This window comes from Leucopleurus acutus, assembly GCF_964270905.1.
Source record: "Leucopleurus acutus genome assembly, chromosome: 2".
Lineage (NCBI taxonomy): Eukaryota > Metazoa > Chordata > Mammalia > Artiodactyla > Delphinidae > Leucopleurus > Leucopleurus acutus.
The window spans coordinates 148614435-148630740 of NC_139143.1; the positions used below are offsets into that span (position 1 = coordinate 148614435).

A 16306-nucleotide genomic window follows, 5' to 3' on the forward strand; every position below is an offset into this window, starting at 1 on the left:
TCTCTAGAGGTCATTCCCATCAGCATACAACCTGCTCCAGGACCTTCCAGCCTGAAAAGCAGAACCAACATTGCTTCCTTGAGCTCACACTCCCTCCTGCTACAGCTCCTTTATCTGCTTCTGCTGAGGCTGAAACTTCCAGAAGGAGTCACCTTGGTTTACAACCCTCCTTCAGTCATGTCCCAGTTTCTGTCCTCCCCTGTTTGCAGACTGCTTGTGTCAAGGTCCCCGTGGCCTCCGCGTGGCTGGAGCTAACCACTGTGCCCATCTCCATCTCACTGCCAACGCAGCAGCATCAGTGCAGTGACCGCTCCTGGTTCTCCCTGGCTGCCCCCCTGCTCTGGCTGCCCCTTCTCACTGCCTTTGCTGGCTTCTCCACCTGCAGTGCCCAAGTTCTAGTCTCTGGGCTCTGGGCTCAGCCCTGCATCTCCGCCACCTGGTCCATGCCGCTCCCCGGCACCCCTCTCCTGGGAGTTGCAGCAGTCACCTCACTGGCCCCTTGCTGCCACCCTGACCTCTCTGGAGTCCAGTGCAGGTATGAGTTAAAATGCAAGTCACGCCACACTTCTCTGTTTAAAGCCCCCCATCAGTTTTCTGTTCTGTCCAGGCCCATGAGGCTGACGTGATATCTGCCCTCATCCTCTACATCCTCTCTGCCTCCCTCACTGCACTCTAGCCACACTGACCTTTCCGTCCTGTGAGCACGGTAAGCTTGTCCTCTCGTGAGGGCCTTAGCACGGCCTGTTCCTGCTACCTGGCTTGCTTTTCTAGTTCATCTTTGCACCATAGACTCAGGTGTCTGCTTAAGGGTCACCTCCCAGAGAGGCCTTCCCTGACCACCCAGTTTCTTTGTGTTATCTTACTCGTGGGTTTTCATCGGAGCACTTGTTATTACTGCATGTTTTCTTTTTTTTGGGGGGGGGGACAGTGTTGGGTCTTTGTTGCTGCACGTGGGCTTTCTCTAGTTGTGGCGAGCGGGGGCTACGCTTTGTTGTGGTGCGAGGACTTCTCTTTACCGTGGCTTCTCTTGTTGCGGAGCACGGGCTCTAGGTGTGCGGGCTTCAGTAGTTGTGGCACTCGGGCTCGGTAGTTGTGGCTCGTGGATTCAGTAGTTGTGGCTCGCGGGCCCTAGAGCGCAGGCTCAGTAGTTGTGGCACACGGGCTTAGTTGCTCTGCAGCATGTGGGATCATTCTGGACCAGGGCTCGAACCTCTGTCGCCAGCATTGGCAGGTGGATTCTTAACCACTGCGCCACCAGGGAAGCCCCTACTCTATGTTTTCTTGTTCATGGTCATCCTTCACTCCCAAGAAGGAAAACTCCACGAGATACAAGGACCCCACAGGGCCTAGAACAGGTGGGCAGAGTGCCCTCCCACTGCTCCTATCTGTCTTGGCAGCGGTCACACTGTGATGTCTGTCTCCCAGGGAGGCAGGGCCACGCTTCATCCACCTCTGGGCTCATCTTTGCACGCGGCCTGCGGCTTCCGCAGAGGCGTGGCCACTTTTTGTAGGAAAAAAATGCATTTCTTTTTTTTTTTTTTTGCGGTACGCGGGCCTCTCACCGTCGCGGCCCCTCTCTCTGCGGAGCACAGGCTCCAGACGCGCAGGCTCAGTGGCCATGGCTCACGGGCCCAGCCGCTCCGCGGCATGTGGGATCTTCCCGGACCGGGGCACGAACCCGTGTCCCCTGCATCGGCAGGTGGACTCGCAACCACTGCGCCACCACGAAGTCCAAAACATGCATTTCTTGTTAATCCTGTGTGGGCCTTGGTTTTGATGCTGCCTGCAGCTGGTAGAGTAGAAAAGGTGGGGGCCATTGTGGACCTGAACATCCATACTGTTTTGAGCACTGGGGGCTGCCATGGAAGATCTCTCAGTTTTCTCTTCTGTGAAATGGGGCAATAATTCCATGCCTGGGCTCCCGTGAGGCTCAGGGGAGAAACAGGATAGGAAAGGACTTAAAAAAAAAAACAACCTAAAAAGAGGGCGTTTGTCTAACCCATTCTGCAGTTCAAATGCAGTGACCATTTATGAAGCACCTACTGCGTGCTGTACTAAGGGGCTGTTCTCATGTTTACATAATTCATTTAATCTTTCAACACTCTTGTGAGGCTCCTGGTGATCTTGCACCTGAAGAAGCCAAGACTCCGAGAAGAGGAATGACTTGCTGATCATTTGTAGAGCTTGTGATACCTGTGTTTTCTTAGGCTCGGCTCAGTTTCCTACTAGTTTTGGACTTTGTCTTTAGACAAAAAAAAAAAAAAAAAAATTCTAATTGCTGTTTCCAATTTCTTTCTTCATTTAGTAACTTTACGGGGAAGGGGGAGGATTGGGGAAGGTAGAAGGAAATGGGGAGATCTCAGGACTTTCCCTGTCCAGCCACATACCCCAAATCCCATCCCAGCATGAAGAGGCTAAGGCCCTCAGGGGACCAGACATCATTTGTGAGGAAGCTGTCCTACCCCCTCTAGATTCATGTCTTTTCGGGATGAATTAGCTATAATCTTAGGGGCTGTCCCCTTCCCCTCCCTTTTCAAAATTCTCTTCTCCCCTGTTTCTCTTCTCTCCTGCTCCTGAGCTCTGTCTCTCTATGTACTTGGTCCCCTCTTCTTTCTGTGGCCGTCCCTATTTCCCTCCTTTTTGGTGTCTCTCTTTATACTATCTCTATTTCTGACTTTCCCTTTTTTTCCTTCTGCATCCTTCTATGTCCTTCTATCCAGGCTTCTTTCTGGCTCACTTTCTGTGTTTTTTCCTTCCTTCTCTCTGGTGCTGCCTTTCTGGGTCCATATCAACGTTTAGGCTACTGCTACCTGCTATTGCTGAAAAGTGCCCCTTTGGAGTTGTGTTTACAAAGAATCCACGTGGTGGCCCAGGGCCATGGCAGCTCTTCTCTGCACCTGAACTGCCTGGAAACCTGCCCCAGTGGGCAGGTCTGAGAACGACCCTGCTGCCCATGACCATATTCAGCTGGGGGACGCTCCTGCCCCTCCCTCTGTGAAAGTCCTGTGCTGGACACCGGGACATGCCCCACTCTCAAGGGGCCTTGCTGGGGACACGGACGGGGAAGCTGCTTGTCGTGAGCATCGCTGGGCGGTGATCATCAGTTCCACACACAGGAGTCCTGCTGGGGCTTTATGAATCCTGCTTCGGGTGCAGGTGTCTCAACAGAAGGGTTGCTTGAGCCAGGCTTTGAAGGGTGAGGAGGCCCTTTACTAGGTGGTGAGCAGGGAGAAGGCATTCTAGGCCCTCGCTACTCAAAGTGTGATTTGCAGACGAGCAGCATGGGCACCACTAGGAGCTTCTTAGAAACACAGAATCTCAGCCCTACCACAGACCTGCTGAACCAGAATCTGCTTTCTAATAAGATTCCCAGGTGATTCATGTGCGCAAAAGCTGGAGAAGCACTGCACCAGCCAAGACTGTGTAAAGGTCTGGTGGGAGAGAGCCCGTGTGTTGGGCAATGGGGAGGCATTGGGTGTTGTAGGACATTGGCTGAAAGTGGCCAGAATGAAGGTAGAAACAGAAGATGGACTCAGGTTGTGCTGGGCCTTAAATAATCCACTCAAGATGAGGACAGAGCTGGAGCCATGCTTGCCGCTTCACAATACCTGCCAGACCCACAGACCCACAGGCCGCCGTTTCAGTGAAGCCCTTTAGGGCAGGGGTCCCCAACCACCGGGCTGAGGACTGGTGCCGGTCTCCGGGCTGCTAGGAACAGGGCCACACAGTAGGAGGAGAGCGGAGGGTGAGCGAGCGAAAATTCATCTGCTGCACCCCATCGCTTGCATTACTGCCTGAACCATCCCCTCTCCCTCCACCTGGGACCATGGAAAAATCGTCTTCCACGAAATTGGTCCCTGGTGCCAAAAAGGTTGGGGACCACTGCTTTACGGCTCATCAGGTCCTGTCTTCTCACGAGATGAATGGGGAGACTGAAGCCCAGAGATACCAAGTGACTAGCTTAAGATCACACAGCAAATTAAGATGAGGGATGGGATGAAAAATCATGGCTCTCAGACTCCACAGTTCTCTGACTCTTTTGGGAATGTGTTTGCTCGTAATAAGAATGACTACTGCTGGGACTTCCCTGGTGGCGCAGTGGTTAAGACTCCGCGCTCCCAATGCAGGCGCCCAGGTTTGATCCCTGGTCAGGGAATTAGATCCTACATGCATGCCACAACTAAGAGCCTGCATGCCAAAACTAAGGAGCCCGTCTGCCGCAACTAAGACCCAGTGCAACCCAAATAAATAATAAATAAACATTAAAAAAATAAATAAATGCATAAATACAATTTAAAAAAATGACTACTGCTTATTAAGGTCATGCTATGGGCCAGGCGTGGAACTAAGTGCTTCCCATTGGGTTAATGAAATAGTTCATTTCCCTATTGTGATCTACCTTTTTTTTTTTTTTTTTTTTTTTGAGTTTTACTAGGGAATTTAATTCAACAATTCAGGACCTACTATTAATATACAAGGTAGCATGCTACATGCTGTGGTAAATATGAAAATAGTAGTGCTTGCCATCATGTAATTATCTTTGGGGACAAGAGGTACAGTCTTCCAACCTTACAGTGTGTTGTGGGTATTAAGAACGTCTGGCACATACATTTCAAAATAGAATCTTTAGCAGTAAGTTATTCAACCACTAATAGGGAAGACCAGCTGTGCACACCAGCCTTCGTACCCACTACCACCACACACACACACACACACACACACACGCTTTCATGAGCTCCCTAAGGTTCTTAAACTAGCAATGTGTTGCACTGTTTTTGAAAATTTCACAGCTAATTTAACCAGTCCGTTAAGATGCTTTTTTTTCCACTCCAGCTTCCATTGGTACACTTTCTCTCCTGTTGGATGACATTGTACCAACCAATTTTAAGAGGCAGTTACAGTTGATCACGTCCTGCTTGGCTTCTAGTATGCCACTTTTTGGTTCTCCTTCTGTCTACTTTGTTGAATCCTCATCTTCCCACCTGTCCCTGGAATAACCCAGAACAGTCTTCTCCATGTATTGTTCAATCCTTAGACTTTAGGGCTTAGATCTCATCCAGTCACAAGGATGAGATCCACAAATAGCATCAATTATTCATACTGAGGACAACCAGTTGCATCTCCAGTCCCAAGCTCCTGTCAACTCCAGATAAATGCCTACTTCACAGCTCCACGTGAATGTCTAATAAGCATTTTGAATTTAATATGCTATAAGCTGAACTTTTTCTTCCCTAAAACAACTTCTCAGTCCTAGCTCAATAGTAACTCTACCCTTCCAGTTGCTCAGGCCAAAACGCTTGGAGTCATCCTTTGCTCTCCCACAACTAATCCATCAGCAAATCCAGTCTTTTTCCTCTTCAAGAGGTCACTGTGACTACCTCAACTACTCTTATCCTAGCCCAAACCAAGATCATTTGCCTAAAATATTCCAATAGACTCGTTTCCCTGTCTCTACCCCTGCCCCACTAAAGATCTACTTTTGCTCACAAGACCCATTTTAATCACTCCCCACCCCACCCCTTCCACATACAAATAATTGAGAAATTTACAAGTTTTGCTAATTATACCAAAAGCTAGGACTGCCACCACCAGGTAAATGCTCAGAGCAGGTTTTAGTGCTAGCCTTCTTTCTCAAAATCAATTTTCTGTAGTTTTACTTTCACTGCCCAGCTCACTGTAGCCAGTCTACTCAAAAGACAATTTGTCTCAGGTTATATGCTGGATGCTCCTGTATATAGTGGGCACTTCATGGAACAAAAGATGTTAAGTATAAAAATAAAACTGGGATTTACCAGAGTCCAGCAAGAATACTTTTATATAACTGAAGGAAAATAAGACACATATTGTGAAGACGAATCCACTGAAGATAATTTTTAAAAGATTTCTATGAACAATTGGCTATTACATTCACATGAAAAACATTCATAACTGAAGTTTTAAATTTTTTATTTTATATACAAAGAGTTAGTATTGTTTCTGAGGAAGGTAGATATGCGTGATGACCCATTCAAGAAGTTCACACTTAGTCCAACTTAATGAAGCCGATGTCTTTCGCGTACTGGCGGAAACACTGGCGGCACATATTGAGGCCGTATTTCCGGATCAGACCGTGCCGGTTTGAGCAGACGCGGCAAGAACGAGAACCCTGGCCGAATTTTCTCGGATGGCTCCAGTAGAGCTGCTGGTGCCCCATGTTGCTTCCTTGGCTGCAACAAGGCAAAAGGTACCTTTTTTTTTTTTTAACATCTTTATTGGGGTATAATTGCTTTACAATGGTGTGTTAGTTTCTGCTTTATAACAAAGTGAATCAGTTATACATATACATATGTTCCCATATCTCTTCCCTCTGCGTCTCCCTCCCTCCCATCCTCCCTATCCCACCCCTCCAGGCGGTCACAAAGCACCGAGCTGATATCCCTGTGCCATGCGGCTGCTTCCCACTAGCTATCTACCTTACGTTTGCTAGTGTATATATGTCCATGCCTCTCTGTCGCCCTGTCACAGCTCACCCTTTCCCCTCCCCATATCCTCAAGTCCGTTCTCTAGTAGGCCTGTGTCTTTATTCCTGTCTTACCCCTAGGTTCTTCGAGACATTTTTTTTTTCTTAAATTCCATATATATGTGTTAGCATACGGTATTTGTCTTTCTCTTTCTGACTTACTTCACTCTGTATGACAGATTCTAGGTCTATCCACCTCATTACAAATAGCTCAATTTCGTTTCTTTTTATGTCTGAGTAATATTCCATTGTAGATATGTGCCACATCTTCTTTATCCATTCATCCGATGATGGGCACTTAGGTTGTTTCCATCTCCGGGCTATTGTAAATAGAGCTGCAATGAACATTTTGGTACATGACTCTTTTTGAATTTTGGTTTTCTCAGGCTATATGCCCAGTAGTGGGATTGCTGGGTCATATGGTAGTTCTATTTGTAGTTTCTTAAGGAACCTCCATACTGTTCTCCATAGTGGCTGAACCAATTCACATTCCCACCAGCAGTGCAAGAGTTGTGATCTACATTTAACACGCAAGAAACTAAGGCTCTGAGAGGTAAAGTCATTTGCCTAACAACGAGTGACTTAAGAGACAGAGCTGGGCTCTGAGTTGATGTGTGGCTGATTCCAGGGCCTGCTGCTCTACCCACCTGGAGGACAGGCAGAGAATGTGAGCTTTATCCCAGAGGGGATGGGAAGTCATAGAGGCTTTTGAGCAGGGGAAGGAGCTGGTCAGGCCCGGTTTTGGGGAAGCTCACACCAGTGTGGCAGTCCCTGAGCTCTTTGGATGGCCTTGGTTGAGCAAGTCCCTTCTTAGTTTCCTCACCTGTTGGGTTCTAGTAGAGGCTCTCGAAGGTCCATCCTGAGTCTGGCTTTGGGTGTGTCATGCTGTGACTGCAGAGCTGCTGGTGGGTGCCGTGGCCCTGGACCTACCAGCGTGTGGGTCGTTTCAGTCCTGGGGTGGGAGGTGGGGGGGATGTGTCGTCAGAGAAATGCAGAAGGAGTGGTTGTGCCGGGGGGGAGACTGACCAGCCTCCCCTCCAGCTCAGCCACCATCGCCAACTCCGTCCCACATGTGATTCTGATTAGGGGGCCTGTGTAAAAGTTACCTAAACACCACTCTAATTACTCTGTTTAGGAACATTCACATGCGTGGGAGGGTTCCTGGCCCTGGCTTCCCACATGTGCTGGGGGTCTGCAAGGAGGCACCACGTCTGCACGAGCATGAAGGCGCTGTGTCGGAGCTCCGCAGTCGCCCGGGCACAGGGACCCTGCAGGACCCGCTCAGGGAGTTCTTCCCGGGCCCTGGCAGGCGGAAGGGTGGGAGTGACTGGTCTAGGCAGGCGGTTGTAGAGGAGAGCTTGTTTAGAATCTCTCATCCTCTTGTGAAATAGGTGGTGTTGTCCCCGTGAGGAGAGACAGCCTCGGAGGAAGGTATCGCGACAGAGCACGGGACTCGGAGTCAGCGAGACAGCCTGTTCACTGTACGACCTTGGGCAAGTGCCCTCACCGCTTTGAATCTCGGTTTCTTGGTTTGTCTAAGACCACCTGTCTTTCAGGCTTGTTGTGAAGATGACATGAAGCACGTGAGAGGACTTGAACTGTTGTCTGACCGGGGCTGCCGTAGCTCACAGCTTCCCCGGGCTCCACTTGCAGTGAGAGTGCACAGGCTCTGCGGCCACACACAACTCCTGCGTGTGACGTGTAAAAGACTGTGGGGCTGTTTATTTCATTTACAGCCTGGTCGGGGAGACAAGACACCTTCCGGCCGAGTATGCTTTAGAGCGCCCCCTGGAGGCGGAGAGGCGTGGCATTTGGGGGCCTTGGGTGAGCAGAGAGCTGCACCCAGGACTCTTTGGAGCTTCAGGAAGAAGGAGCCCCCCCTCCGAGCTGAATGGGTGGTCCCAGCGGGGGTTTGCAGCTAGTGGGCTGTCAGCGTTTCCCTATTCCTGTAGGGTTGGATGAAGGGGTGTGGGCAGCATGAAAAATGATGACATAGAAAAAGGTTTCTTGTGCCTTGTGCTTCCCCTGCCCAACCTCCCTGTTCTTCTGTCCAAGGATTCCCCTCCCATCCTTCTGTACATCTGTGGGTACTCCCCTGTGCCTCCGCATCTGTCCACCCACCATTCCCCCAGCAAGAAGGCTTCCAGATACCCACTGTTCTTTCGCCCACCCAGCTCCATATCCATCTTCATGCCTCTTTGTGTGAACACCCATCAGTATTTGTATCCATCTAGCTAGTCACCCATCAGCCAACACTCACCAGGCCCCATCATGAGCCCTGCTCTTGCTCTGTACTAGATTACACGAGATGAATCAGATTTGCCTCTGTGAGGAATCATTGAAGGTGGTTGTGTCTTTTTGTCTTTGACATCAAAGAAAACCATAAACTCCTTGACCTTCCTTTAAAGATGAATCAGATCAGACAGTAAATCTGAATGAGTCTTTGCCTTCCACCTTTCCTTTCCCTTCCACCTACTTGTCCGTTTACTCATTCATGTGTCCATCCATCTTGCCATCTATCCAGCCACCTACCCACTCACCCACCCATCTATATAACCCACCATGAAGCCATCTAACTGCCACGAACCACCCAACTATCCTGCGACCCATTCAGCCACCCAGCTACCTATCAACTCATTCACCTTTACACCATCAACAAATCTATTTTCAAGATCCCAGTAGGTATGTATGAAGTACTGTATTAGATTCTGGAATACTAGCCTAATATATGCCCCGGGTCAGTTGAGTTACTGGGATTTGCTTTTAAAGTTCCTTCCAGCTCTGACATTCTGAAATACATAGAAGCACAAGACAGGGATCCTACTCCCATTTATTCAGCAAATCCACATATTCAGCAGTTGTTGAGTGCCTACTGTGTACCTGATACTTTTCTAGACACTTGGGATACTGTGGTGAACAAGACAGATAGTCCTCAACCTTGCTGAGTTTACATTCTAGTGGGGGAGACAGACAGTAAAGGAGTAAATAAATTACAGTAAGTGTCTCTGTGTGCCAGCGGTGGGTGAGGCTCCCTCAGGGAGCTTCTAGTCTAGTTGGCAGTGAGACAAGTTTGGACAAAGATAAAACTCCCAGACTCTGTCTGTGTGTGTTGTGTTCCAAAGTGGGATGCACCTGTACAGCAGGGACTTCAGGTGGTTAGAGGGGTAGCTGAGGAGGACCTCCCGGAGAAGGGAAGCCAGAGTTCAGCCTAGGACGTTACAGTACCCGGGGACCTGCCGCAGATGAGGTCCCTCAGTGCCGTCCGATTCCCGGATCCAGTGTTCAGTTCACTAAACTTGCTGGATGAAGCCAGAGCCTCGCCCACTCTGAGCCCCCGGCCCAGAACCACAAAATGAAGGGGTGGGATGAGATGAACTATAAAGTCTTCTGGACCATGACTCTGAGATCTATGAATTTAATTAGTAGAGGAGACATAGTTATGTCATGTTTTATGGTGGCATTCTTTTTTTTTTTGCTGTACGCGAGCCTCTCACTGTTGCGGCCTCTCCCATTGCAGAGCACAGGCTCTGGACGCGCAGGCTCAGTGGCCATGGCTCACGGGCCCAGCCGCTCGGCGGCATGTGGGATCTTCCCGGACCGGGGCACGAACCCATGTCCCCTGCATCGGCAGGTGGACTCTCAACCACTGCGCCACCAGGGAAGCCCTATGGTAGCATTCTTGAATATACCATTTCGAGTAATAATCCTTGTAACAATCTTGTGAGGGAGGAGGTGCTACCCCCATTTTGCATATGAGAAACCTGAGTCTTCCCCCTCTATCAAGCCGCCTTTTAGCCTTTGATTTCCTTTCAAAGCTTCAGGGAGAGCTTCACTGCTGGGTGGATGGACATGTGTGTCTGGAAGCGCCTGCCCTGAGTCGGGCACGTGTTAAGGGGTACAAGAGCTCTGCCTTCATCTAGTAGGTATCATCTTTGAAGATGACAAATGCTTTTTCATTTCTTTTTGAGGGAAGAAGTCAATAAATGGTTTCGATGTCTTTAATAGCAGGGACACTGGAAAAGAACATATTGTAATTAACTGCTTTCCTATTAGATGAGGGTCAGACAAGATGCTGGCAGTGGTCACTTGGTCTTAAGTGGCAGAACTGGGACTCAAACCCAAGGCTGTTTGACTCCCCAAGCCTCATCCTCTTTCCCTGTCTCCATTTCAGGGCTTTCTGAAGAGCCTGGGAGAGTGCCAGGGAGGAAGGGGATTGAAAGGGAAGAGGGAAGGTTTTTATCCTATCACCCTCTCCTGTATTTTCCCTATGAGGAAAATGGGGAGTAACACTCCTTCTTTTCCAAAAGAAGCTTCTTGGGCCTTCAGAGTCTTTTTGCAGTGGAGATAGCCAGTTTCTGGTCTAGCTGGGAATGCTTTGGAATGATTTAACAGGTGCTGCTGACGCAGAATCTTTTGTTGAAGGGCTCTGTGTGCACTTTCATTATGCACGGGACCAGCTCCAGTCTCTCTATTAATTATGAACATTTAGAAATGTTCCTCACTATACCCAGAGTTCCCGCTTGTGAAACTCCACACAGGTCAGAGGCCACACATGTTTTGATTTTCTTATTTGAGGTATTATGTGTTCAAGGTAGATTTATGCTGCAACCTTTGTTTATTGACTTGTACTTTTCCCTGTGAACCTAATGGAACATGACAGATGATATTTACAAGGCACGTGTTTCCGATTAAATCATGTGAGACATTAAAGCCCGATAAATGAAAGCCCCTTTGAAAGGCCAGGTTCAGAGAGAAGGAGGCAGTCCCTGATGGGGCCTGGATGGTGGAGTCGCCCCTCAGCTGGCTGCAGGAAATGCGGAAGGTGGCAGGCAGTCCCTTTGCTAGGGTGGGACCCATTTGTCGCGATTTCCCACATAGGGATCTAGGCTGCATAGAGGTCTGAAAAAAATGGTCACAAAGGGCCCCTCTTACTCTCAACTGCCTGAGGAAGAAGGAAGGGAAAGAGTGCTCCCTTTTGGAGCGCTTACTGTATGCCAGGCTCTCTTGCAGAATGCTTTCCTGCAGAGTCTAGCTGAACCTCGTGACAACTCTGAGGTTGTTACCTTCCTGAAAGGGAATCCGAAAGGCATGGGGTTGAGAATGTTGACTGCAGCCCGCTTTCAGGTCCTGGCTCTGCCAATTCACTGTCACTAAGCCTTGGCTGCTTTACCTGTAAAGTGGGGACAATACCATTATTGTCTGTGCTCCATGGTACATGAGCCAGTGTTATCAAATGGAGGCACCGAGAGGCTAACTTGTCAAGGTCACTGCCAGTAGGAGATTACAGCCAGAACCCAGGCCTTCAGGTTCCAAAGCCTTTCCCGATGCTGCCCAGGCTGCTCTGATGGGGCTGTGCTGGGCAGCAGATGGCCAGCAAGGACCTGCCTGCTGACTCCTGCACTGGGATGTGGGGTATTCCCTTGGCCTTCCTGAGACTTCCCAGGAGCATTAATGGGAAAGCTTGGTAGGCAGGATTAACCTAATCGGGAGTCTTTCCATGGAGGTCAATTAAAGGATTTGGGTAAATATAAAAAGTGGAAACAGCTTGGGATGGGAGGCTTTCCCTGCCCCCATCTCCCTCCCTCTCTCTCCCTCCTTTCCACTTCCTCCCTACTTCTGCCTCAGAAGGGATCGGGTGGGGGTGGGGGTGTGGCTGCTGACCCGTGGGACTGAGCACAGCCGGAAGACTCACCTTGTTCTCCTTTTCTGGACACCTGGTGGCAGGTGACCTGAGAACTAATGAGAACAGGATTGGATATTTTTCATATTTAAAATTTCTTTTTAGGACCTCTAACTAGCTTAGCTGCTTTATAGGAGCAGAGACTGACAAAGAGGAGAGAAGGAAAGATGCCAACCCCCCTCCACTTCCCATAATAGAAAAGCTTGCTTTTGGAAACATTGATTTCCTTTCTGTGTAAGAGCCTTTATGGACCGTCATTGGCCATTTCCCTGAAGATTAGACATCTGATTTTCATCGCGATGCAGGGGTAAGGCAGGGATCTGTGGAGTAGTGGGGAGGCTGGCTCTGGAATCTGCCCACTTGGATTTACCCCCTGGCCTTGCCACTTGCCAGCTGAGCATCTTGGGCAGGTTGCTTTCTCCCTCTGGGCCTCGGTGTCCTCATATGACAAATAGCTGTTATGGGAGTCAGGTGCCATAGTAGATGTGAAGGTTTTGGACTGGGGCTAACAGCACGTTAGAATTTGCCAGATCTTCCGAGGAAGCAGCAGGGACCTAGGAGAAGCCCTAAGGAGCCAAAGCCTTCTTCATTCACTGCTCAGTGCCGTAGGTGTGTGCAGGGAGCTGGTGTGAGTGCGAGCTCCCCTGCTCATTTCCCCTCCCTCGGCCTCCCTTTACTCATCTGCAAAATGGGGATGAGAATCCCTCTTCTGCCTCCCAAGAGGTAGCTCTTATGAAAGTACTTGGAAAACTGCAGACCCTACAAATAAAGTAATGATAGCAATGATCATGCTTCCCATGGAAGGTTATAAAGAACATCCTCCTTTAACTTCCCAGCACTCCCCTGGGGTGGTTGTCATCTCTCTCACTATGAGGCAGTGCTGGGAAGGGAAGTGATTTGGGGACTACGAGGTCCCAGAGAGCCAGGAGCTAACCTGAGGTCTGTCCACTGCAGGTCAGGCCTGCTTTGTCCCCGCCCAGAAGCCCCACTCTTGCAGAGACCCTGGATGCCTGGATTTGGAAGGGCTCATTAAGCAGGAGGTTCCTCTAGTTCCCTTTATCCTAAATGAGCTCTCCTCTTCCCCCTCTCCCTCTTCTCTCATCCTTTCGCCTCCCCCTTCTTCTCCACAGTCCATCGACTGACCCAGGCTTAGGGTGGTGTGGCTGAGTGGTGCAAGACGGGGAGTCCACTGAATTAAAAGCTCTGTGTACGAACAGGTGAATGACACTGCCGCTAACTTTATGTGTCCTTGGGCAAGTTACTGTCTCTTTCTGTGCCTTGATTTCTCCAATAGTAAAATAGGATTGATAACATCTGCTTTATTCCTGCCACAAATTTGTTACAATGGATTAAAAGTAGTGCCCACAACGTGAGCATGTGGGACCCAGTTAAAGGAGTTGTCGCACAAGGTGCCCTTATGGCACATTGATCCTGGGAGAAGACCCTGTGTCTGCAGCCTCGGCTGTGACCAGACATTTCTAAGTGGAGAGAGAAGGATTTTTAAAGGCCACATATGGTCTTTTTTTATTTTTAATTTATTTATTTCATTTATTTATTTTTGGCTGCATTGGGTCTTCGTTGCTGCACGCGGGCTTTCTCTAGTTGCGGCGAGCAGGGACTCCACTTCGTTGCGGTGCACGGGCTTCTCATTGCAGTGGCTTCTCTTGTTGCGGAGCACGGGCACTGGGGCGCGTGGACTTCAGTAGTTGTGGCACAAGGGCTCAGTAGTTGTGGCTTGCAGGCTCTAGAGTGTAGGCTCAGTAGTTATGGTGCACGGGCTTAGTTGCTCCATGGCATGTGGGATCTTCCCGGACCAGGGCTCGAACCCGTGTCCCCTGCATTGGCAGGCAGATTCTTAACCACTGCGCGACCAGGGAAGCCCCCACGTATGCTCTTAAATGCGCAAGTGGGACCGGGGCAGGGGGAGAAGAGTTTTATTTCTTTAGTAGGTAACGCTGATTCTCAGAACAAGCTAAATGAATCCCCCTTTACTGAAGAATGTTGCTCGAGGCTAGGCTTGATTAGAATCGGAAAATCTAAGAGGCTTAAACGTGTGCGGTTTGGAGGGATCCGGAGTGCTTTCCCTGCCCTGCGTCTCCCTGGCCATGGTTATAGGATCAGGAGGCCGCAGAGGGTCTGTGGCAGTGATCAGCCCATCCAGCACCACAGTGGGGAACTGGAAAGCCTTCTCCCTGGGCAGGCAGAATCCACAGCACCTCCCCTGGCTCTGGATGCCCCGGGTCGGGAGGTTTGTGTTGAGGGCTGCATGGCAACCAGTTTGCTCTGTGGACTCTTTGGAACAAGGGCAGTCCTGTTACTCTCAGGGACCCCAAGCCCTGCCCCCATCCATTCAAGGAGAGAGGACTCATGCTTTGAGCAGCTCTAGATGCCAGGCGTCCTGCATACGTGTCTCCCGTACACCTCTCTCTGTCTTGTTTCTTCGTCTGTAAAGTGGGGATCCTGACAGTGTCTACTTCATAGGGTGGTGGTGAAGGTAAAGTGAGTTAATACATAGAAAGAGCTTAGAGCAGGGCAGGGCACAGGGTAAATGCACAGTAACATCAGCTCCCGTGAGGACCCTGCCAGGAGGGATGAAATTACTTTTTTTTCTCTTGCATTATGGTTTATTTCAAGATATTAAATGTAGTTTCCTGTGTTATACAGTAGGACCTTGTTGTTTATCTATTTTATATATAGTAGTTTGCATCTGCTAATCCCAAACTCCTAATTTATCCCTCCCCCATCCCCTTTCTCCTTTGGTAACTGTAACTTTGTTTTCTATGTTGGTGAGTCTGTTTCTGTTTCATAAATAAGTTCATTTGTGTCATATCTTAGATTCCACATATAAGTGGTAACATATGGCATTTGTCTTTCTCTTTCTGACCTACTTCACTTAGTATGATAATCTCCAGGTCCATCCATGTTGCTGCAAATGACATTATTTCATTCTTTTTAATGGCTGAGTAATATTCCATCATGTATACATATATATATATATATATATATACATATATATATATATATATATGGCACATCTTCTTTATCCATTCATCTTATGATGGACATTTAGGTTGCTTCTATGTCTTGGTTATTGTAAATAGTGCTGCTGTGAACACTTGGGTGCACGTATCTTTTCGAATTATAGTTTTCTCCGGATATATGCCCAGGAGTGGGATTGCTGGATCTACTTTTAGGTTTTTTAAGGAACCTCCATACTGTTTTCCATAGTGGCTGCACCAGTTTACGTGGAATTACTTTTTATGTTGAATGTGGATGAAGCTGACAGAGGTGAAGTCATTTGCCCACGCTGGTGAGTGGCAGAGAAGGAGTTCGAGCCTGGGTCTGGTCGATTTCGAAGCCAGAGAAGGTCTGTTGGCAGAATAGAGCTTTGACGCCACGAGGCATCTCCGGCTGCAGGAGCATCCCCACAAGGGACGCGCTGTCTCCAGTGCCACTTCCCCCGCGAGCCCTGTGGGCAGGCTGGGCTTCTGAGGACGGGATCCCGAGCATGTGGGAGAGCTTTAGCAGACTGGTCAGGGCTGGCGCTCTGCTTAGAGTTTTATGGCCACGCAGAGAATGCGGCCAGAATCTTCTGTGGCTGAAGTTCCAAGGCAGATGGTCCCTTGCTGGCAACTGTTCCTCATCACTTGTTCAGGGCAGACTGCCAAGTGGAGAGCAGCCCGCACCCTTGCACTTCTGCTACCTGGGGTTGCCAGCAGGGGTGCCCTGGTCTGGGCTGTGAGTGTGACTGGGGTTGGGGGTCGGTGAGAAGTAAGCTGGCCCATGGCCGGGTGGCTCGGGGTCGGCATCTCTCTCTCCTCTGTTCCTACCACAGCCAGGAGGCCCTGCCACCCACTCCCCCGGGCTGAAGATCTGTGCTCCCCACACTTTGGAGAGGGGGCAGATGCAAGGGAAGCCTCCCTTGTGGGGGCCGATGGTTACTGTACGTTCGTCCTGAGCCTGGCTCTTTTCTAAGCTCCTTCTCTGTGTCAACTCACTTAATCTTCACCGTAACCGTGTGAAGTATCTGCTATTGTTACCCCATTTTACAGGTGAGGAGAGAGCCTTGGCATCCTCCTGGAGAGGCAGCCTGGCGAGGGGAAGGAGTACTGACCTTGGAGCCAGGA

At 49.5% G+C, this 16306-nt stretch overlaps 2 protein-coding genes across 4 annotated transcripts in view; one reads left to right on the forward strand and one right to left on the reverse strand.

Annotated features, from left to right (window-relative positions):
- GLIS1 (GLIS family zinc finger 1) overlaps positions 1-16306 on the forward strand; it is a gene marked incomplete at both ends in the record, with an annotated part of 229254 nt that overhangs the window by 21326 nt on the left and 191622 nt on the right. The window lies entirely within an intron of this gene.
- Positions 4841-6218, reverse strand: LOC309957894 (small ribosomal subunit protein uS14). Its single transcript, XM_082833435.1, has one exon. The coding sequence runs from the start codon at positions 6191-6193 to the stop codon at positions 6023-6025; it is 171 nt and encodes a 56-aa protein (XP_082689561.1). The 5' UTR covers positions 6194-6218; the 3' UTR covers positions 4841-6022.

What these genes read in the sequence shown, in the direction of transcription:
- LOC309957894 (XM_082833435.1), bottom strand. Translation starts at nt 6,193, where the DNA reads ATGGGGCACCAGCAGCTCTACTGGAGCCATCCGAGAAAATTCGGCCAG.